At 40.7% G+C, this 24,359-nt stretch overlaps 1 protein-coding gene across 4 annotated transcripts in view; it reads left to right on the top strand.

Moving 5' to 3' along the window:
- CDK6 (cyclin dependent kinase 6) overlaps positions 1–24,359 on the top strand; it is a 139,678-nt gene that overhangs the window by 98,153 nt on the left and 17,166 nt on the right. For 3 of the 4 annotated variants that reach the window (XM_064506070.1, XM_064506069.1, XM_026098551.2), the window contains exon 6: positions 21,175–21,225. The exons of the other annotated variant lie outside the window; for it this stretch is intronic. In XM_064506070.1, coding sequence (XP_064362140.1) covers positions 21,175–21,225 — 51 coding nt within the window. The remainder of the gene's footprint in view (positions 1–21,174; positions 21,226–24,359) is intronic. 4 annotated transcript variants of the gene reach the window in all.

Genomic DNA, 24,359 nt, shown 5'->3' with positions numbered 1-24,359 from the left:
TTATGGTGATCTCCGTAGAGAAACTGTTCATATCATTCTGTATCAGCTAGTATGAGATCAGAGAACATATTTAAAGAAAATGTGAAAGAAAATGATACACTGAGCGGTCTAAAAACCAAAACAGATATAACTTACAAGAAGTAGTCATTCTGCAAGGGCCTTGAGAAACAACTATTTAGTAGCAGCAGATTGAGATGAATTTATATAATGTGAAGTTCAAAATACTAATTGAAGTCTTGCAAAAGAACTTTGTGATTCCACTACTTATTAATGTTAGTATATGGAAAAATCATTTTTCTTGGGCTTCTTGCCTGGTCAAATGGTCTGGGTAGAATTATTACACTCCACCCTCTCTGTGTCTGACTCAGAAATGAGGTCAGAAAATGAGAGAAAAGAAGAATGTGGATTTTAGGAGTATCAATTAAGCCCTCTATTGCAAACTTTTAAAGATTTCATCTTATCCCATATACTGCCAGGTTCACAATGGCATTAAGCCATTGGTATTTTTTCTATTTTAAATTGCAGTCAACAAGCTCATTTTAGCATTTGCAATAAAACAGGACAAACAACTGAACAGAGAACTTTATTATATTCTCAAAACTCTTTACTTTCTGTTATCTAATTTGCAGTATTCCTGCAGATGAGAAGTATTGCTATATACAAGCACCACCAATTGAATTTTATTTTTCCTATTTTGACATTTGAGCCTCACTTACTCTCCAAATCCCTAGATCCAACATAGTAAATTAAATTAGTGACAGTTAAATTCCCTACTTTAATGCAAATATTACATTAATATTACAAAATCAGAGGGTTTTTTTAATGGAAATGAGATCTGACTGGAAGCAGAGTTTGATAAAACCAGGACTTCTATTATCCTTGCCAAATGCAGGGTCAGTCTGACATTCTCAGTCCTAAATTTGGGAGACAGTCAAAAACTGTAGAGGTCAGGAATCTGCCAAGTCTGTATGTACTATGTTGTTCCATTGCAAACAATATGACTTTCAGATACTTCAGTATACAATACAAGCATGATTTGGAGTACTAATCTAAAGCCGCGTTGCCATAAAGCTACCATGAACAGCACTGAGTGGTATCTTCATGGACGGTCGTATTGGGTTAATTTTGCAATACTCTCTGTGTGATATATGTTGTCTTTCTGATTTTCTTCATGAATTGCAAAAGAAAACCCATGTTACTGTGACCTTGGTAGCAATAAACTGTAAAATTTTGCAAACTCCGTGGATTATTTCCAAAAGTTTGAATAAATGGAACAGCTATTTCTGCTGGAAAATGGTAGTGCCCTTGGGTAATCACCCATCTTCTTTTCAACTGGTGTTGGTAGGATAAGAATATGAGAATGCAGCTAAAGCTTAGAAGTGGATGTTGGTTTGACATTAAGACAGTCTTTTCTTTTGACTGTATTGCTGAGTACTTGTTTCCCCTCTTTCCTTACTCTATTTTGCTTTTTCTTTGAAAGATTTTTTAAGCTCCGTTGCTTTTAACAAATTCAATGAGACTCCTCTGGACCTTTTTTTATCATGGAGACTTCACTGGAGCTGGATATAAAATGCTTCACAACATCCCTAACCTGTTTATGCCGTGCAGAGAGTCAGCAGTGTTTATATAGATTTGTGCAGATGCAGTCAGGGTTCTCTAGGTTCGGGCAAGTTACCTACGACCTTGCTACATGGCAGAAAGCTTTTGGTTACTGATAGTCACTGCATGGCATTTCATTCTCACAGCCTTCACACCAGTCCACACATTGCTCTGTTCCAGACTATTTTATTTCTCTGTTCTAGACTACTCTATATGGGAGTAATATGGGAGAGGGTTCAGCCCTGCAGGAATGGTCCAGTTCTAGAGTGCTATATCCTGAGCAGAAGGCACCTCATTTAGTTTAAATCACCCTTAAGGCAAACCAGTTTAAGCCAAATGCAAATGAAGTATTTGCTTAAAAAATACATCTGAAATAAGCCATATTGTGTATAAGAATTCTTAAAAATAAAATAAAATAAAATAAACCTCTGTCTAACTATACCTGGAGTAAATTTGAAGGTTTCTCTCATCCTGCCTGATGCAGCTATCCAAATAATACTTCTCAACTGAGGACTCTAGTTCTCCTGAAATCTGGGGTTTGAATAAAGTCATAGTTTTAGTTTTGCACATTTTGCTTAAGCATGCACATTTTAAATACACATTAAACATGCACATTTTAATTATGCTACAGATTTGCGAGCTTCTACACTTTCGTATGTGTGCATACTACCATCTTAGCCTGCTGGGGTCTGTGGTCACGAAGGTTGGGCGTATGTGAGTGCACAGTGGCTGTATCCTGAAACCCCTTTCGTGTTTCCCGAGGATCCCTACTGTACCTACAAATCAGCAAGAAATTGCTCCGTAGCCAGGCACATGGGTTATGTAAGCAGAGAATATTCTGCTCTGTGCATGCTTTTCTGTCCACATGCTCTGCTGACGAGAGCAGCATCAAATGAAGGATTCTGTGAAAATTCACACATATGATAGTTTGAATTTTTAAATCTTCCTTCTAGTTAAATAGGCTGCAGTCCCTTCTAGCTAAGTTTGGATGGACTGTCCTTAGCTAACTAAAGTGTAAATGGATTTGTTCCAGTGACTCCAATTTTTTCGGATTAAAAGCTATGGTGCATTGATCATAATAACTAGCTAGGAAAATTATAAGGTGTACTCGTGGTTGCTACAGTACCACAGAATCCACCAGAGAGACAGCTGGCAGGACTGACAGGGATGCAAAGGCATGGGGATGCCCACTGGCACACTAAGAAGATCAGCAACTTTCATGTCTTGTCTCAATCAACAGCCAGTACTGAGCTAGCTGCATTAATCTCATGTATATAGTTGTAGAAAGTACTGTTAAGTAATATGTTTAAGCAAAAATTAGCATTATTTATAAAAAGGCTTCACTCCAAGGCTGAGCATCTTCCTGGCCAGTGGGGAAGGGCCTCATACCTCCCATCTTCAGCAAATCAATCTTCACAAACATTACAAGTATCAGTTCAGACCCAATACTTGAAAGAGAGTGCTCTCCCAAAAATCTTTCCACCTCCCCAAACCAAAACTAAAAAATTATTATCTCAGTGCCTCTAGCTTCATCCAGCCGAGCAGAAAACTAATTCTGTACACATGGACTTTTACTGAGAATGTCCATGCACCAGCTCCACAGTGCTTTAGTCAGTCTGCTCTTGGTAAGATCATCAGTCCCGCAAGACTAGCACAAATAGCATGAGGTTATTATTTATTCATTTTTTAAATTTATATCATGCTTTTAGTCAGTTGTCTCATTTTTCAGCTGTCTCCACCAGTCCCTAATATATGTAAGACTGTTATTGCTTTGCCAACTATGCTTGAAAACTGTAGCAGCAGATAAGAGATGTGTGACAACTAAAATACCTATGATGGGACAAGTTCTGTGGAGAGCACAAGCAAGATACGTAAACAGTAAGAGTAAGTAAGTAAGAGTAGAACTCATCTTTATAATGGTATAAATGTGTCCAGTTAGAGTAGTTACATCATTGTGTGCAGACAAGCCCAGGACTTTGTGGCTCTTGGTAATGTATAAAGATGTGATAAAATCAAATCTTAGAGCCTAGTATGGTAATGAGGCTGTGATATGAGAACCGGATTTGGGACCTACAGGTTCCCTTTAATCATGAACAAAACATTTAACAGCTAAGGAAAAAAAAACCTAGCAAAACATTCATATTCATTCTTAGATACAGTGTTTTACAGTATAGAGTAATTGCAACAGATCTTCACAGTAAAACCTGCTGTGTATTTATTCCACTTCCCAGACAAGTCATAGGTTATCAGTTCAGTCTGCAATGCAGCTGTCAGATCCATTGCAGGTACTTTTCTTATTTCCGCTCCAGAACCAAGTGCTAGAGTAAGAGTCTGTGCAAGGAGAGAGGTCACTGCCCTCTTCACCACCGGACTGCCCATCGCTTTTTGAACGAAGGAAGAGCAGTGGGCATCGAAACCCATGTGTCAGTTACTGCCTTGTGGAATAGAGGATGGTCTAGTGGTTTCAGAAAAAATAGCCAAATATAATGAAAACACCTGTTTTTGAGCTGTGTCCAAAAACTGAAGCTGGATAGGGAAGTTTGAACTTCTATCCCGAAGTGAAAAGAATGGCTCTTTTTAGCTGGATCATGCAGTAAGGTTTTGGCTTCACTGAAATCATTGTTGAAATTAACCCTGACTTCAAAGGAGACTGTAAACTACCCAGAAACAATTCAGTGTGGCAGAGCGGCACAAAGCATGACAGAGCTAAACTCTGTTAATGTACACTGTGCAGCACTTTCGTGGAGTGGTGCCTCTGCAAGATGGTGTTGCAGACCAACAAGGTGAAGAGGGTGTTGCGTAGTGTTGTCCTGGCTTCCACTCCCTGCTCTTCTTGTGGTGACCCTGTACAAGCTGTCTGTTATCTTATCTAAGAAATAAACCTTCACAGTTAACTTCCCAGGACTGTGAGACTTTCATTCAAAATAAGGATTGCAATGTATATGGGAGATACTAAGAACTGTCAGTTGCAGAGCTGATGCTCGTATTCACAGTCTCTCTGCTCTGGTCTACATGAGACTCTGTGTAACAGAAGCTAAACTTGCAAGAATTTAGACCATTTTGTTAGTGTGATTATTGTGATCTGGCTGCCAAAGTATCACAAAAATAAAAAGGTAGTTTCAAAGGAAATTAGGTCATCAATATTTGAGCTACTGTATGCACGTCCTTACCCAGAGCAGGAGGTCTATTCTCCCATTTGTTACCAGTGAGCAAGTAAGTGATAACTCCTAACAGATCCTACAGGTTCTCTGCTGCTTTGAATGGGACAGGTGGCTTTTATCTCAGAAGAGATCTGCAGTCCAGTTAGTCCTTGAGTCTGGTCTTCGAACTAGCATCATTTTGGTCATGCACGCATTTGGTTTGAATTAGCTGTTCTTATAGGTGCTAATCTCTCACAGATGTAGTCCTTTAAGGTTGCACTTTGAAAAAATTAGGTATACATCTGGCAACATGTGTTCAACAGCTGAACCACAGATTCCAAACCGCCTAAGCATGTTCTTCATCTGGAGAATGAAGAAGTAGAGGAGACAGTGAGCTTTAGGGAAAAAGGCTCATAGAAGTTCTGCTATTGCAGAGAATTGCTTGACAGTTTGCAGTGCTATTTCCTCTACTCCAGATATATCTTGGATTAGCCATTCCTTAAGATTAACTGTCTTGCTGCTGAATGCTTTTGAAGAATATACAATTAATCTGTAACTTTCCAAATGTATACCTGCCTGGAGGATTTATTTAATTAAATGACCTTCAGTTCAGACTATGCAACAGTACGTTATCACTTTAAAAAGTTTTTCATTAATCTCACTGCATTATTCAAAGCATTGGAGGCACTGAAACATTCATTTAAAGCCTGTGATCAATGGTGAAGTATCAGCTACTGGAACAGTAGCAACAAAATACTATGCAGCTTAATACAGAGCTTGTTTTTCTCAGACCAGTCCCTGTTCTTGCCGTAGACCAAGTGTATCAGTGCAGGCAAAGGTGAGACTGAAGAGTCTGTGGTTTGAGCAGGACCAGGAGGAAGGAGAGACCACATACTCCTATACAATGCTGTAGATAAAACTCCGTCTCAAATTGTCATCAATGGGAAAACTTACGATTCGTGTAGGGTAGGAAATCATGGAAAAATTACTATGATTTCTGTAGGGTAGGATTATATTCTCTGGCTTTTTGCAGTGATCTTTATTAACAGTTGTTTGGCACACTGTTGCGATCTTGTTCACCAAACTGGGTTGTTAACTTCTTCCCATGTGGATAGACATTACGGATGACATGTTTGTCATATTGAACACAAGAGAAAGAAAGGTAACTGATTGATAGGGATGAAGACTTCAATTTCATTTTACCTCTTTACACACACAACAATAGTACCATGAACAGAGCCTGGAAATATCTACCAGAGATATATCAATACTACCATGTACAGATTTGTAAGGCATATTGTTTTGGCTCATATCACATGCCTTTTAATTCTTCATCGGTTATATTCCTGTGCTTCAGCATATCTGAGCATTTATTCCTCACTGTTTTAGGTGGGCACTGTAGATGTGCAGCATATGAAATATTTTACTTTGCCTACTAGATCCTGTATTTCTCCATATGGTCAAGTTTCTATCTTTTTTCAGCTCTTCATCAGACCTTTTTGTGCTCCCTTCTCCTATTTTCAGCACATTTCTGAAATGCCTTTCAAAAGCAAAGAGAGAAGAGACCAGTAAGATGTTTCCCAATCATCTAAATACTGAAAAGAAGAAAGAAATAGATGGAGCAGGAAGGGAATCCATAAAAGAAAAAAAAGAGGGGGAAGACGTTTATCTGGGTATTGAGAGGGAAGGAGTAATAAAGCCAGGACAACGCAGATATCTAGGCAAAAGGCACCTAAGGAATACATCTATGAACGCTGCCTATAAGTGGGGTTTTCCCTGTAAACGGGCAAACTTCTTAAATGTGGTTTAAGAGGGAACTGTTGTCTTTATCATTCAGCAATTTTAAACACAGACTTTGCAATCATATTATCTGGTGTTTTCCAGTGAACCTTAAACCAACGTATCTAGTAGACCAAGAGCTTGAAAACATAATCATTCACTTGTCTGCCTGCTCTCAGTTAGATTTTGGTAGCAGGAAAATTAAAACAACAATGCTTTCTTCTTTTTTTCTTCTTTTGTCTTTGTTTTAACAAGCAAAGGTGGATGTTGCTGCTTATAACTGTAAAAGCTCCACAGCTTGATTTGCAATCTTTGAACCAAGGTACTGTACAGTTTTGGCCTGAGTTTGTTTTTGCCATTTTTGGAAATTATCTTGTTTTGTTACAAGAATGATTTAAGTTGCAAGTGCCATAAAAGTTCACCACAGTCCAGACCAACTGCGCTGGGAGAAGGTTCATTCCTTGGAAAGATCTTGTCAGCATTCAAAATTCTGTGCTTTGCACTTTTCTTCCTTTATTCTTCTGCCATTCATGTGCATATGGGTGTGTGGGAGGCTGATGGTTTTTCCAAACCAGACCTAATAAAATAGGATTTTTTCTTCCTCCCCAGATAGGTGGCCAGCCTATTACAGAAATTTTTTAAGCACTTCTTAAGCTGAATGGACCCAAGCCACAATTTAGCTTAGTGACCTTAGTGATCTGACAGAACAACAATGACATTTTGCTTCAAACTTTACTAACAAAGGAAGGCAGAAGACTGCACTTGTTCATGTTATTCTAGTTTTCTGATAAGCAGGATTGTTTTCTGTTTAATCCTAAGTCAGTGGCAGAACTCCTGTTGGCTTTGGGCAGAGGACAAATGCACATTAATGGAGAGAAGGGCAAACAGTCAGAACAATACCAATAATTACTGTGTACAAAAAAAGATAAGAGATTTCAAGACAGCATCACCTCATTAAAAATAAAGTACCTTATTGTTTTTTAGCTCACATTTTCTTTCAAGCCCTTGCTGGCTGATAGCATTTTAAGCATCTACAGTTGGGCTGACTGATAGCCGTTAGTCAAATCCAGTAACTGTATCAGTCTGTGGTTGGAGATGAGTGGTAAGCGAGTGCCAGGCCATTCAGTTGTGGTTTTCCTCCTAGTTTCCAGCCGTGCCAGACTTTCAGTGAGAGGAATAGATCTGTTGGTAAGGGAAACGGCTGATAAACCATAGAAACCAAAAACTGTCATTACCCATGACAAAAAAACAGAAGGGAGCCATGAGGCAGGGGTAAGGCGACCATTAGAAATGCTGTTAGCTGACGGAGCTTAGTCTGAGTGTTAAGTTCAGGTGTTGTACTGGCGCCGGTGCGGCTGGGGGCTCGGGACAGGGTGCCCCGGGCCGGGGAGCCGGCAGTCGCGCACCAGTGAAGCCCGGCTGGAGCTTACCAGGGACGTGGGAGGGTCCTCAGGGCTCCTTCCCATGCAGATGATCCAGCACTGGTCTGAAATCCTCCTGAGCACATCATCTTTTAAAAAAACATTTATTAGAGGGGTGATGTTCCAGTCTATGACAGTGTGAATTTGGCCTGGCCAGAGGTCAGAGGAAAAGATACTGCTCCTGACCTTTCCTTGTGGCTAGAAGACCACAAAATGCTGGTTGTGAAGCAGATATTTGGAAGTGCTTGGTATTAACCTCCTAACGCCTGTAAGGGAAATTTGGGAGTGAGATGGGCAACAGAAATACCTGGTCACCAGATCTGAGCTGGGCTCGGCACGGCTCTCGGCAGCTCAGCGCGGAGCTATGCCTCCTGTCCGCCTCCGTCGGCTGGAGCTGCTCGAGGGCAGATTCCCTCCCGGCGCAAGCCAGAGCAACCCGAGGGCTGCTTGGCTTACGCCTCAGCTGCAGATGGCTTGGGGGGGTCACGCTACCACCTAAAGAGTAGGGGAAACGCAGCAGAATTGCATCCGTGCCTTTTTGTGTCAGCCGCAGCGCTGAGCGAAGGAGCGGGTGAGCCGGCTGCACGCTGCCCAAAGACTTTGCTTTTGAAGGAGTCTGCTGGCCATCTCACACAGCTTCCCGCTCCAGGAACTTGGCCGAGGGAGGCTGTGCTTTTCGCCTGGAGTTTGGTTGAGGGAAGTTCTCTGTACTTTTGTTTGACTCGTAATAGAACTAAACATTGTTTTTATTTACTTTTTTCTTTCGTAAGAAAACACCTGCAAAAAAGGTATTTAAACTCCGAGGTGGTGTTGGGGATCTTTTCCTGGACACTGGTACACTCCAGAGAGAGGGGAGAAAGACTAGATTTTAACCATGGCTCATGTCGCTGAGCTTCCAAGCATGGGTTTTTTTCACATCAGGTGTCTAGTTAGAGAATTTGATCTAGGCCATTTCACTGGATTTTCTGTATTCAGTTGTTAAGAAAAGAAGTCTAATAATTAGTTGCTGTTGACCAGTCATAAATACAGTATGTGATAGTTCAGAAGTACCTAGGACAAATCTATCTCACATTTGTGTTCTTCCTTTTCAAGAGCTTTGCACCAGCGCTTCTCCCTATCTGGTGCCCACCAAAGCTGTTAGATGTTCTTCATGTCTAAAAAAACCCATGACTCTGCAGGAGAGTGCTGGAAAGCCTACCTAAAGGAACAGACAACAGCAGGAGTTTAAAAACGTATAAGGACAGCTCAGCAAAACATAACAACTTTCTGAAACTTTGTACTACTTTGTACCAAGTAAATTATTGCCTGCGGGAGGAGAGCTCAAAATGTCAATGAGAAAGCAATAAGAAATCTGATATTTAGATCTCTGGAAGTGCATTTCTCCCGGGAACTGCAGCGCCCGGAGGCAGCTCCGCACCGCCCTTGCGGAAATGCCTACCTCTGCCGCAGGGTTCGGACCGCTACGGACAGTGTGGCAGCCAGCCCGCGACTAGCGCGCAGGTGTCAAAGAGCCAGATGGAGTCGCAGTCTGGGGAGGCAGGGGTGGTGATGGGAGGAAGGGATGCGGACGCACCTCTCCCGCGCGCGTGCCGCAGAGCAGCATGTGGGTACCCACAGGTAGCTCCGCTGCCTCCACCGGGGCTTGTCCGGGCCCCTGTGCACGAAGAGGCACGGCAGGAGATGGCTCACGCTGGCTCCTGTCCCTTCCTCTTCCTCTGAAGCCGCAGTTCGCCCTGCGATATGAGTGCATGCGTTGTTGCCGTGCCGCTCGTGTTTGTTTTGCGCAATGCCTGTGGCACAGCCGTCGCGTCTGCTTGCACGCTGCTCTCCAGCTGCGGCCACGCTGGCTGTGCACGAGCGAGGGCATGGGAGATGCGGCCGCCCTGGTCCCCCGGCTCTGCTGGAGGACGGAGCCAGGGCACGACGAGTCAAGCGCTCCCCACGTCAGCATGTGACATGCCTGGCTGCCCGCTTCTGCTGCCTGCGTGCTTCATTTTGCCGTCTCTGAGGAAATGCAGTCTGTCTCTGCATGGGCAAACCATATGACTTCTTCCAGAAACTCATGCATAATACCCTCTGCTTTCCTTTTATAGATGTGCTGAACGTGTTGTCCGGAAGCAATGCTAACACAATCTCTGATGCAGTATTTCTTCTTTTACTTAAATATTCTCCATATTCATGGCTTCTCTCCTAAAGTATCCAGGCTTGTCAATAATAAGTGCTTTTGGAATATAGACATTTGTCAGATAGGAATTTCATCCAAGGGATTACTTCATTTGCGCTGATTTATTCAACTGAGCTAGAATAAATTGGCATGAAGATTCAGTTACTATTGATTTTGACTGAGTCTGAATCAGTAACTAAATCAGAAGATGATTGACTCAGTCTGCTGTATCATCCAGAATTTGACCAATTATTGTCAATTATCAGATGATTTTTATTAGATTATATCCATGAAACATTTTTATTATTATATCAGTACTGCATACACGCTGTTCTATACAACTGAATAATTTTTAAAGTGCTCTTTATGTCCAAATAATTGGAGTTCAAGCTTTCAGCATCTAAATAAGTATATGTAGCAAGAGATTTTTCAGTAATGTTGCTTTTTATAGCTTTTAAATTAAGCCTGCTTGACAGTAATGAATCATACGCTGCTGCTGTAAGAATGAACATACTCAGTTACAACTAGAAGGCATCAGACCCCTTTAGTAATGAAAGAGTATATATACTGGATCTTGGGGAACCCCTAGCAGGGGACGCAGCGGCGGTGAACAACGCATTGGCGTGTGGACTGAAAAGTTCAGAGGCTGGAGTGCCACAAGCAATGACAGGTGTTCAGCACCATTCATTCTGCAGAGATAAAGAGTTTTATACTATCCCCATTAAAATAATGTCAAAAAACAGTGGGGGTTGTGCCACTGACAACACAGAAGTGGGCTATTTTTCCACTAATGGCAGAGTACTGGCAACAAGAGTAGGGTAAAAATTGTCCCAAAATTCATCTATGAATCTTTGAAATGCAAGTAAAAATCTGCAGTGTGATGTATTCTCCTAAATGCTACACAGGCAGAGGGGAGGATGGCATCTGGGCAGTATTGCCACCTAGAAGTTCTTTTTTGTGAGGGGGGTTTTCTCTTTCATATAGAAAATTAACTTACTAATTTACTCTTTGTTTTGGTTGGGAAATGGGAAAGACTGATTTTATGTGAAATCAGTAATAGATGAACAGGATAAATAATGGCAGAGCTCCCAGTAAGGGACTACACAATACCATGCACTTACATGGGCCAGTGCCTGTAAAACTTGCAGCTTGTGCAGCCTGAGTGAAAGAGTGTATTGCCTGGGAGAAAATTAGGGCAAAATTATATTTAGGTTAACTGGCCTTTGAAAACTGTATCAGTTTTCCTTGTATGGTTGCTATAAATACTTTCCACCTTTAATGCTTATCTCAAGTTTTTCTGCAGGTGTTTATTAAATCACTGTAAGACAGCACAGCTGCTACAAATTAAAATATTTCTTCATTCCATCCGTCTAATCCATTTTCATGTCTTTTGAGGCTCAACCTCCACAGCTGGAGAAAAGTCTGAAGTTGAAATTTCACCTCCGCTCACGTAATAGGTTGTTGTTTAGTACTGAAAATGTTTTCCCGGCCTTTCTTGTCTGAAGGGCTGTAATCCCCTTTCGGAGATTCTTTTCCCACCAACAGTATTTTATTACAGTTGAAGGTGATGAGAGGTATTAGTTTGCAGGGGGAGGGTTCTTCTGATGTTTCAGGTTTGTCTGAAAAGCTTTGGGGAGGCTTAGTGCAACAGGTGCCATTAACACCTAATATGGGTAACAGAAGTGGTCATAGACCAAAACATGCATTCACTGCCGCATAGGAGCAGCTCAAGCCCCATTGCAGAGACAAGCCAAGGATCCTCTCTCTTAGTCTGCAGTGCTTTCCCAAAGAAGAAACCCCTTTGTTCTTGTGTTTCTGTTCTCTTTATTGAGAATTTGATCATCTAGGTTTTGTAAACCATTTTCAATTTGATGGTTCCCTTCAGATGTGGAAATTGGACCTCCCATTTCTAAAGTCTCAAAGAGTGCCAATGCCCAACCTCTCTTACCTCATTGTCACCTCTGTCACCTCAGCACTGCAGATGACAGAAAAGGTTTTGTCTTTTGTTTTTTTCCCCTGGTGCTTTTATAGTTGGTTATTTGCTTTTGCTCTTTACTCTTCCTAGCTCTAGAATTTCAAAAAATGTTAGACTTGTAATTTAGTCAGAGATGTACTGTTTTATGTTTAATTCATAATGATGGATCTAACACATCATTTATACCAGTCCTCCCTGCTCAAGATCTTATATTACACATTTAAGATTGTAAGCTCTTTTATCTGTAAGGCATGCTTTAGTCTGTGAAGCTCCTTGCTTAGCATTTTTGAGAAATAAAGTAGTAGAAAACCCCGGAAAACATACTTTGAAGTTAATTTGCTTAGTATCTTAGAGCAGATTTAATGAACCAGTATGTGTAGCGTACAGATTAGTTTTGCAATAACTTGTTTCTTCTGTAATTTAGAAGAATCCTGTTGCTTACCTTGACAGTAGGTGCTTCACTGCAAAAACACTTAAAATATAGCATGAACGAGCACCTTCATGGTGACATGACCAGCTCTGACTAAAATTTTGGGATGCCGTCTGCTGGATTTTTAATGGAGAAGTAACTTATGAGCTGAAAAGGTGTGACAATGCAAAGAGTGGTAGAAAACAGCTCTGGCATGCTCTGGGAGAAGGATTTTGATCTTTTCAAGGTCAGTGCTGCCTGTGCACGGTGCTCTGCAGATCGGCTCTGCCTATTCCTTCGGTGGGTGAAGTGGAGAGGAAGGAGCTCTCTCAGCTCCTACCCAGCCATGCAGGACAGCCTTAATCTAATCCTAAATTCAATTACTGCTTTTAAACCCTAAAACACAGTTGCACAAGAACAACAATGAAGCGTGGCAGTTTTCAAGAGTGCAAGTTTAAAAAGGGGATATGAAATAGGCTCATGAGAAAGAAGAGAATACAGAAAACTAAATAAGTGTTTGTGGGAGGAGCACAACCATATTGTATTTGTCATACCAGTAGTTCCGTCTGGATGCTAAAAAAATGCAGAAGCCTGCAGTTTAGCTATATAATTAAACCTGAAACTACTGCCTGACAATATAGATATAGTTTTACTCTGTGCAGTGATGGGGTATTTAACACACAAATAGTTAAATCATATTGCTGGTGAGAACTGTCAGTACGAATGAGAGGAATGCTTCTGTGTCTCCTCTAAGCAGAAGCCATACATTTTTTAGCCTTTCCCTTTTTCCAAGGTCAGTTGTGTATGCACTTCCAGAACTTGCTTCAGATGTCAGGACAGTTTTCAAAATGCCGCTGTTGTATCATGCTCGCAGAGCTGAGATAACGGCTCTAAAAGCCCTGGTGGAATAAACCTACAAATCTTCTAGAGAAGCAAATGTCCACAGATAAGAGAACTGTGACGTACGTGCTTAGGGAATAAGTGAAGGACGTTCAACCTATCAAGGCTCTTCCATTAAAAAAAAAAAAGTGTTAAATGATGAATACTGAAGCAGTTCTGCCCAGGAGCAGACGAGATCTGCCCATGTTAGAGCATACTGTGGATGAAGATAAAATCCGCACTCACCTCAATTTTGTTTTTACCAGGCATGCTATATCCTTCTGTTGAAAGACCTTTTTTTTCTTATGAGAGGCTGTAAAACCAGAGCTTACTTAGCTGATCCTGTGGTAGAGCTCTCTTTGAATGCAGCAGTGGGGGATAAGGCCCTTCATTCTGTTCCAAGGCCACCTGGGACCTTGAAACATGATGCTTACATAAAAAGTGTCACGCAAATGCTGAGCACCCAGAATAAGATCTTCTTTTGCCTAGTTTCTGAGGGAGCTTTGAGAATGCTTATATATTTTTTTTCATTTAAGCTCTTTCTCTTGCTCTTTGCTGTATTTTTGATGAACTGAATCTGCGCAGGTGCTGGCCCTGCTTTGCTCAGAAAGGTGCACATGGTGCCTCTGGTTGGTTTCCCTTTTACTAAGCTTTCCCTTCCAGTTAGACTTTCAAAGAGAACACGCACGTCCCTCTGCAAATTTCTTGGGATTAATCCCTTTATAATTCTGGCTCCTTACAGGTTGCCAACCTGTATTTTAAAAACCCTCAGGAAGTTCAGCATCTCCATGTGATAAAACACTGGCAGCGGAGCAGTGCAGACTTTCCACAATGAAAACCCACACCAGGAACCTCTTGTCTGATTAGCAAACTTAACCCAAAAGGAGATTGCCAAATTTACACCTCTTTGTAACGTGCCCTCTCTTACTATTAACATTATTTTCCATCTTGCCTTTTACTTCCTTTTGGACACGATTGGCTTCCAGCCACATGTGCAGCAGCTTCGGCCCTGGACGCGATTGGTGTCCTGGAGCCTCCCTGAACTGCCAGCTGCGTCTCTCCCCTCCTGGCTCGTATCTGCGGGGCACACGCAGCTCCGAAAGCATCCGGCTTTCTCAGCTCAGGCAGGACACCGCTACGTTTCTTAGGAAATAGTCTGTGCATACATATGGGGGGATCAGAAATTTTATCTTTCTTTCTGGATTTCATCTTTAATAGCGGGGAGCAAATTCGACACACTACTGCACTGGAAGTTTGCAGCAGCTTTTCAGAAACCACCAATTTTCCTTTCTCTGCCGCTGCCTATCGAATGAAACTCATAAAATTCATGAGAATCTTCAGAGAAAATACTAGTAATTATTGTAATTCTTTTGATACACTAGCTCTGATTCTGATAATAGTTTAATACCGATGTAGCCCCAATAAGCTTAGAGATGTTACCTGTAATTATGGTACTATCCTACTTGAAGAATGATAGATTTGGGATAAAAAAATTGGGGCCGTTAAAGACTAAAATGAGAAACTCAAGATGGCTGATCAGCTCTCTGTCAGACTTTAGCTGCGCTCTTAAGCACCATATATTTCCTCAGTCCTAACGTTTATCCACATCATCTTTCTTATACGTAGGAGAGGAGAAGGTATGTTTCTTAAAAGTCTTGAGCAATTTGTGATCAAGTATAATGAGCTCTACATGAAGTAACTTCTTCCCTGTGCTGTGTCTGGCAGCCACCCACACAGAGATGTTATTAAAGGGAGAGGAGAGGGAGAAGTACAAAATATGTCACGTTTAAAATGAGAACTCTGGATTGCACAACAGCTGAGGCAAGGCGCTTGGGACTGGAGGTGGGTAACTGTCCAGAGCATGCAACGCTGTCAGCTGGGGCCTGCTTGCAGAATGAAGTTTTATACCATACCATGTTCATGCTGCTAATCAGAAACGGCAAGGACCGTCATCTCTAAGTAGGGATACACATTTCTTCCTTACATCTTGCTTTAGTTTCCCTTTTCATGCCTGCAGTACAGGCATGTCCAGGGGAGCTGTCAAAGAGAAGCAGTGGTGGGAACACGAGCGAGGAATCGGCTCTCAGAAATAATCCCTCTGAATAAAGGTTTCCACAGGACAGTCCAGATCATGTTATTTCTAGTCATCTCATGATTTTAGTTTTAGGTCTTATTTGTTTTTAATTCTAAAAATGAAAATATTTTCTTCATAACAAGTAACTGAGAATCTGACAAAATTATTTGCCAGCTACTCACATTTTGTAATAAGAAAAGAAAAAGAAAACATCATTTAAATATATCTCTGAGTCACAGACTATGTAGCTTGGCAGCTTTCCCATGGCACGATGCAGGATTCCTTGGCAAATGTTTCTTGGCTTTAGTTTTTTAGTTTCTTCACCATCACCTTGTTGCTCTCACACACACACACATACAAACTCCAAAACTTAACCACTACAACCTTCCCGACGTCTAAAATTCCTTGTTCCACTTCCATAAACTGCTGCTTTATTCTTTTCATTTACATTTTTCTCTCCACTATGTCAAGTTACCACGGGCTCTCTCTTTCACACCTCCCCCATCTCGCCTCTCCTATGGCTCCAGGTGAGCAGCTACCTGCTCTGGAGTTGCTGCTCTCCTCCCCAGCGCTTCTGCTCACCATCTTCTCAGCCCAACCGCCTCAGCCTTGCATGCCCAAGAAAGCAAGCTGTACCTTCCGCATCCATGACGCTCTTTTGATTTTACGCAGTTCTTATATGACTTCATTGCCTCCATCTGGATTGCCGATATACAGACTTTTCACCAGAAGCATTGAATATATTCAAGTCAGCAATCAAGAGATTATCCGTATTGTTCTTCTGCGGTAACAGGGAAGGTGACGGGATTCCCAGCTGCCGTTGTCACCACACTGAGCAAATGCACTAGTGGACAGACTCCAGATAACTGTTTTGGAAGTTATTTCTTACGTATGTGGCTCCTTGTCTAGCTTTGCAGGCAGTTGCATTGGCAACTCTAGAATTGTCTCTGTGGCTTTGTAATGTTTGGATTTTCCATCTTCATTACTGTTTTACTTTTTCCATCTTTATTACTGTTTTCCTTTACCTAGGCTTTCTTCATATATCTATATTATCTGTAGTTTAATCGCTTACTGTCAGAAATTAAAATTAATTCCTATCAGAATGGCACTAATTGGTTCAAAATGCCTGTCACCATCAAGGAACCTGCAGAAATCTTCTTCTGTGCCTCACTCTATGTGGTTTTATTGTTAAGTAAATTTTTTCCTTGCATCTAAACTGCAGTATAGACTGCAGCAGTGTTTCTCAATGCCTTTCATTCCAACCTTTGTGAAAAATCAAAAGTTTGTTACAATATCTTCCAGAGCCTCTGTGCTTTGTGGACCATAGGCTGAAAGTAGTCTCGAAGTAATCTGCCCAGCTTACAGTTAAACCTTATTTATCTCTTGGATGTCACTGCATTGTCATTGTATACACTACTTTTAGAATTGCTTTGGCATGTTAGTGGAGTTGCACCAGGGATGATTTTTTTTTTTTTTCCAGAGAGACTTGCTTAGGAAATGTTTATATCTCAGTTTGTACTGAGTAGCACAGACCTGAAAAAAAGCATCTATAAAATAAAGTACTTAACCTTTCAGACACAGATATCCAGTTCAGATAGACAGAACATTCAGTGTAAGTGAAAGACAGCATGAGACAACAACATGAGCTGAGTATACTCCTTTGGACAAGATAAAAGAGAAATCTAATTTGTTCAGCTGCATATAAGCATGAGAGCCTTTCAGCCAGAAGATTAGTGGTGTAAGTCCTTCTAAATTATATGCAGATGCTAACTTGTTCAGGATTTGTGTGGTTTTACATTGCACCTTTATGTCGTGACCTGTGTTTTTATTTCAGTGTTATATTTATCTTTCTGTTGGATTGCCATATAAAAAGGTAGCTAGATTTATCTTGTGAAAATAGTCACAATTATTCATAGCTAATAGTTAGTCATAGCTAATATCCATTTAATTGTGTAGCTTCACATTCTGTACCTCAGGAACAAGTACTAGTTCCAGTATAGCTCCATGTTTTCAAAAATACATGCTCTTTGACTTAGAAGGAGTTTATTTTAGCAGAACAGAATAATAATGTTGTACCTCCAATTCATTTTTTTATCTGTAGGCTAAGGGCATTTTGGTCCTACATTAGAAATAAATGGCTTTTCCCTCCATTCAGTGACATTGTTCCAGAGGGACTGGGTAAAAGTCTAGCTCCAAGACCTGGAGAAGGAATGATCAAACAAAGTGGACTTCTGCACTGGTGGACTTCCTTCCTCCCCTCTTCCTAAAAAATCAAAAAAACGAAAACCAACAAAAGTAGGAAAGTGTGGAGACATAACAACATTTGGGACTTCTTGAGCAAACAGGGAGATTAAATTGGTCTCATCTGTACTGTAATTCTTTTCGTCCCATCTTCTTCCCTGCTCAAGTGTGTGTTTTAAGACAGCAATGGGGTGGGAGTCCTCAAAGCATGGATTTTGTAGTAGGCATAGTCAGGGTAGGTTGAGAGGATCAAGGAACCATTGAGAAGGCAAGTGCATCCCCTGGATAGCCCTTTTCTCCACCGGTTGCTCCCTCTTTCCTGAGACATACAGATTTTTAGAGGACAGACTTCCATCTGCTGCCACATGAGGCAAATCTAGCCCCATGCCTTTCCCTAGGGAAAAAAAAAAAAAGAATTCTACAAAATGAAACTCAGAGTTTAACCAGTCTTACAGAGATTATCCTCACAGAGAAGAGAATATATCCCCACTTCTGGATTCAGTCTGAGTAAATAAACCTCAGGGAGCGAGTGGGTGAGTGAGTCAAGTGAAGGATACAGAGAACAAAGGTGAGATTTTACTTTTCTGTGGCTGCTGGGTATACTCCCAGTTCAATGATACTAGAAGAGCTGGTGTCCACCCTCAAGAGTAGAATTGAAAAAACAACTGCTTAAGATAAAAGTTCCCATATTAGGTGTGCTGGACTTGCAGTGCTGGCAAGTCTTTGCATAAGAATAACTAGTGCCAAAATGTGAGACGAGATCTTCATACAGCTGTTGATTAAGTGGATCTACTTCCCCAATCATCCATCCAATATTCCAATTGAACCAGCAGCCAAAATTCGTGAGGCAAATTTCATTACATTAGCAGTGCCTAGTCTAGAGTTGGCATTCTGTTGTAGTTGTGATGGTGAGATGGATAGGAGTCTGAAAGCTGAATTAATAATGCTTCATTATGATGAAATACCAAAGTATGCTGGAAGGCCACCTTGTGTTGTACAATTATATATTCAAAATAATTTAAATTCTTGCTTCAACTCTTAGTAAATCTGAGACAGCAGCAGCGATGGGAAAAAGGTCTCTTAAAAATCCCAAGAATCATACTTGTTTTGGCATGACACTGCCTAAGGTGATTTGAGAGCAAGGCTGACTGTGCCAAGCTTCACATTAGCACAAGGTTCAGCATACATTTTAAAACATTAGATCTGCTTCCCATCTGCATGGGTAGGATTATTTGATTGTGCACATTTCGTTAGTTTGAAGGGTCCCAATATTCTCATGCTGGAAGCAAAAATGAAATTCTCAAAGTAACGGCAAACACTGTATGCTAATAATTTTAAGCAGTCATTCAAAAATTATCTAAGGTTGTCATGTTATCCAACTTTGGAAGATATGGAGTATCTGTCACTACAGAAAATAGTAGGATTGTAGATGCTGAGCATTTTGAAAATCAGGCTCAAAACTGACAGCAGAAGTAGATGCTCATGTCTGGGTGAAGTTAAGCTTTGCTGGGCTGGGTTTCTTACAGTTTAAAAAATACAGAAACCTCTAAGTGTAAGTTGAAGCAGTCTTGTCAAAGACCCTGCAAATAATAAACATAGTGTATATCTGGGAATCAGTGTATCCCATTATTTAACATTTATTTCACAGTCAAAATAAACAGTACTTTATGGACAAGTACCAGGCTACCTCATCTCCCCAGTTCAAATCTGATGTCATAGGGTTTCAGATCTAACTTGGTGAAACTGTCCTCTCAATGGCCCTGTCCAAAGCAGTTTGCAGTGTAAGTTGATACGAGATAACCTGCGTGGCAGCAGACATGAAGGAAAGTAAATGCATGTTTAGTTCCTCAGAGATGGTCAGCATGTCTTCCAGTTATTGCTTTGCTCTTTTTCTTGGTGGCAAAGGTTTCTGTAGAGATTATTATGTCTAAATGAGATCTGTCCTAGTGCTCTGAACCTGGCTGGTGTATTTGATGTGGACCTGCAAGATAGACATTGACATGGAGCTCTACTGTCCTGCTGAGAGCGGCAAGATGTTTTGCACTATTTTCCAGGAATCAACTCATGTTTAGCAACAGGTGATGTGAATCCTATGCCTGCTCCTGAAAATGGGCAATGATAGGGGGAGGATGATATAGCTGGGTACTCCTTGTTGTCCCAGCGTTGATGGGACAAGTCGTCTTTTCTGAAGTGGAACTGTGAAACGGTGTCTTTGGCAATCAGTGTTGTTCAGGGCCCTTGTCAGAGAGAAGAAAGGGAGGATGCAGAGAGAGGCAGGAGAAAGGACTTTACTTCATAACTGAAGGCTGCCAGTGAAAAGATGGGAATATACAGCGTTTGTCAAGTGTTTCAGTTGAACAGCTGGGGAAACTGGAGCAGTAAGTTTACAGCATGCAGTACTCTGGAGAGCTGCGCTTCAACAGAGAGGGGCAGCCTGGCTGTCGGTTGACCCACGTAATATCTCAGTTTGCAGTGTGTCTGAATTGCACTTCTTGGACTAATCTACCATGTCTGCCCACATCTTACTGAAGCAAAATGCTGCTCAGTGTCTGAGGGCTGATCTTCACAGGTGCCCTTATTCCTGGCTGGATCCTTGGTCATCCATCAGTAAGATGTTGGAAGCTCTTTGGAGTTTACACGTACAATTGCACCGTTGATCACACCTTACTGAACTACAGGCAAAGCTGGCAGTATAGCAGACAAATCTGAGTTTTATATTTTACTTTTTAGTCACTATGGGGTGATAGTATTTTACATATTACAATAGCAGAAATATATTAAATTGCATTTTGAGAAGAAAAAAGTGTGTACCACTCTTTGAAAGTATTTTTAGTCACTGTTTTTATTCTAAAAGCCTTTGGATGTTCTACCTATTAATTTGTTTCTTTCCTGAATATATCTTTATCTATGCAGCAGAAGTATTCCTCTCTTTCAAGGTAAATTCTGTACTGTTTCACACGCCATTGTTTACAGACCTTCATAAATCCATTGCCATTTATTTGATCCCCAAACGTAGGAGCACCTTTCCAGTACACTATACAAGGAATTTAATTTTCAGCTTATATTCTTAATAACTCATCTTTGATTTTATTATATTAAAATGAATTGCATGACATTCACTCAGTTTTTTCTTTCTAACCAGCTCTTTGAGTATGTTCTTTCTAATGAAATCTATTTTGTTTACTAGTTACATGATTCATAGGATAATACTAGTTGAGAGGGAGAAGGTTATTTCATTCCTGTTAAAGGACACAATTAATTCTCTAAAGTAACATATTCAAAGATAAATTTCATCCATCCTGGTTTTTTACTGATTTAAGCAGAAACTTAAAAGATGATGCACTCACAGGCTGGATAAACATGAAGGCAAAAGGAGTGAGGCCTCAGAAAAATAACACGTTTTCACCCTATGTTGGCAGCTTTCAGTGACCAGTGCAAGTTCACTTTAATTAGAGGAAATCATTTCCTAAAAAATATTTCTTTATTCTTTCAGGCCGCTCTTTCGTGGAAATTCAGATGTTGATCAGCTAGGAAAAATCTTTGAGTAAGTAATAACAAGTTGCACTATGTCCATATCTCTTTAACACTGAAACACTGGGAGGTTTCTTTGCTATGCTTTTTATGCAATAATGTGACTAGAACAAAGTATTCCTAGAACATATTTCCTATTGCTACTGTATGCAACATGATATTTCCGTGTATTCTGTGTCAGAGTGGGAGGAGGAAGCAACATGGAATATAGTTCTGCAGAACTAACAGCCATCAGCAGGAAGTTAGGAGAGACGTCTGTTTTGGGCTTTTTTGAAATCTCTTAAACATATTGCGCATTTGTGGGATGCATACGTTCTCACATTTTCCTAAACAGCTAAAGAGACTCAAGAGATTCTCTTCATTTACAAACAGATACAGAGTTTTCATTTTTCTGTGATCGGCCTATTTCAGGAAATGTTAGAATCCCTTAAATTGTTACCAAACTGAAATCTTGAAGATGCTAACCAGTGACTTTGCACAGAAGAAAATATTTTAGCTTTTCAGATATACTGTGTAGCCTGCTAAAATGATTTGCAGTTCATATTTTGGTAATGAAGGGAACCGTGAGAACAGAAGGACTATCAGCATTATAAACGTAGGCTTTGTTGGAGATGACCTAATTGGCTTTATTTTAAAACCATTTTAAAATTCTCAAATTTCATATTTATGTAGTTCAGATATATAGAATATATTGAGGAGGTGGGAAGGTTAAAATAATTCAGTGGAATGAAGCCCGTTTGCCTCTGTGCCTCTGTGTTCTCTTTTCCTATAAGGAGGCTGCAGGGATCCGGGCGTCTGGATGGAAGAAGAGGTCGGTAGGCAAAGTGAGAGACGGACGTAGATATAAGGTTGAAACAGTATTCTCCTGAAGATATTCCAAAGAGAAGATAGTAAAATTTCCAGGGAAAAGAGCTTAAATTGATCAAATAATGAATTTCTCTGTTTAGCCATTTTTTCCAGTTCTCAAATCATAACAGATCTGTTTCTAAGCATTTTCATTATTTAATATGAGGTTGCTAAATTGCAGGTCTTGATTTCACACAGTTGACTTTCCTTTCCTGCATACCATACCAGTGTATGTGACTCACTTGCGTGGTTAATTTGTCATGCGCTGAATAGCTCTTCCTGCCCAATCCAGAAAAATCAGTCCTTAAAGTTTACTTTTTCTTCTTCTGGCAAAGCTACTCTTTTGGTGCTACTATATTCTGCAATATTAAATGAAGACAGTTCCGGTACATGCAGCATATTTTGTAATAAAAAAGACATAGCTGTGACTTTTCTGAAGATTTTCATTTGTTTATGACATTTAAGGGGAAAAATCAAAATGAATCGGGATAGGATTAAACACACGGCAGCTAGCAGCAGCCTCCAACAGGGATCTTTCCATCCCTAGGGAGCAGGATTACCTGTACAGAAAAGAATTCAACCCTTAATCAAGGAGAGCAAACGCTGTGCTGATTTTAGAAGAAATTCCTCATTACACATCTACTTAAAAAGAAAGTTTGCTTTTGCTTCTCTTGGGTAGCTATCCTGAAATAGTTTAAAAGTCTCTTTCTTGGGTTTTGGGGGGATTTTATGCCAAATAGTGTTTGTTTTGGTGTTTTCACAGCTGGAGTGTTAGAGAGTTAGGCATAGCTCTTTTTGTAGGAGGATTGTTTCTTTCTACAGTAGTGAGTCATTCTCTGGACTAATTTGGACAGAAAGCTGTTCGAGGATTTTCAGGCACGCTGGACCGATGTGCTCTTTCGGATAACTGGGCTGTGGTCTACCTTTGCTTCCTACATGCAGCTCTTATTTGCATCAAGTAGCCTCCCACGGCGGGTGAGGGTAAATCCCAAGGACGCGGCCCGGAACGATTTCCTGCTTTCCGGGGACACCGCCAGCATGTGGGATGTCCTCGCGGATTTTGGGCTAACTGCTGCAGTGCCGTGAGCAGACTTGTCTCCCGGTGTGATCAACGGGAAGGGAAAGCGCTCAGCCTTTCTCAAGACCACGCCTGAACCTTTGGCAGGAGGTGAAGCTCATCCTAGCTTCTCCCAAACATAGTCCTTGAAATGGTTGTGCTACCAGACCAGAATGGGGGCATCTACTCAGAAATTCATTATTAACATTTTTGAATACTACGTGAGTGTGTAACTAAAAATATCTTTGCTTTCCACTCCTGGACTTGTCCCTCCTACCTGCAAGACAGGCTGCCTCCTTGTCTCTTGTTAGTTCTGCCTGTGCCTACTACGCTTATTCTGCCCCGTTTGTACTCGCTCATGCAAACACGAAAAAAGCTGGGACTAACCAGATCCATTTGAACGGCAGGTTAAAATTCCTTGTCATTTAAAATATTTAACTCCCCCATCCTCCTGTGATGCTCCTTGTATGACATTTAGTATGGGTCCAGATCCTCAAACAGCAGATCACGTGGCTCTAACCACTGTGGGCAAGGGAGTTGTCCCATACCCGGCATGCCTGTGGTGAAAAAATCAAATTTAATTTTTTACGCAGATTTAACTCATCTTTTCCCAAGAGCTGTGATATCTTTAGAAACAGTAAGAATAAATTGTCCTGAGATTGTAATTGCTTTGCCCTTCCAGTCATGCTGTTGTTTTGAGGACATGGTATTAGTTTTCAGAGATATTTTAAATTAGGCAAACTTACAATCTAAAACCCATGTAGATACGAAGTAATTCCACTAAGTTCAGTGAGGTATCCTATATTTTACATCAAAGTGTTTGGCCCTTGGCCTCACCCAGGCTATTATCAAACTCAATTAATAAGAAGAAAGGGCGATGCTGCTCCCTAGTGGCATTGGACTTAGTGCAGACCCAAGCATTTAATGCAGTTTTTTCATGTTCCTTCCAGTCTTACCCTGTCAGTATTTCTGTTAAAAAATCTCAATTTTACGGGCTGTAAAAATTGATTTTCCCTAAAACTTATTTGGGTTTTTAAACCTTAGCATGATTACTTCATAAGTGTAAGTACCTTCTGCAACTGAAAGTAATAGAGAAATAAATGTTAAAAAGGAAATTTAAGATATTCTAATAAAGGGTAAATAAAATTGAAAGTAAAAACAAAAAGGCACTTAAGTCCTATGCCACTTCTGAACTGAGACTTTAAAACCTGGATTGTGAAGCAAATAAATTGTTTAACTTTGGG

Source organism: Dromaius novaehollandiae, chromosome 2, assembly GCF_036370855.1.
Source record: "Dromaius novaehollandiae isolate bDroNov1 chromosome 2, bDroNov1.hap1, whole genome shotgun sequence".
NCBI lineage: Eukaryota > Metazoa > Chordata > Aves > Casuariiformes > Dromaiidae > Dromaius > Dromaius novaehollandiae.
This window is presented reverse-complemented; position numbering and strand designations above follow the sequence as displayed.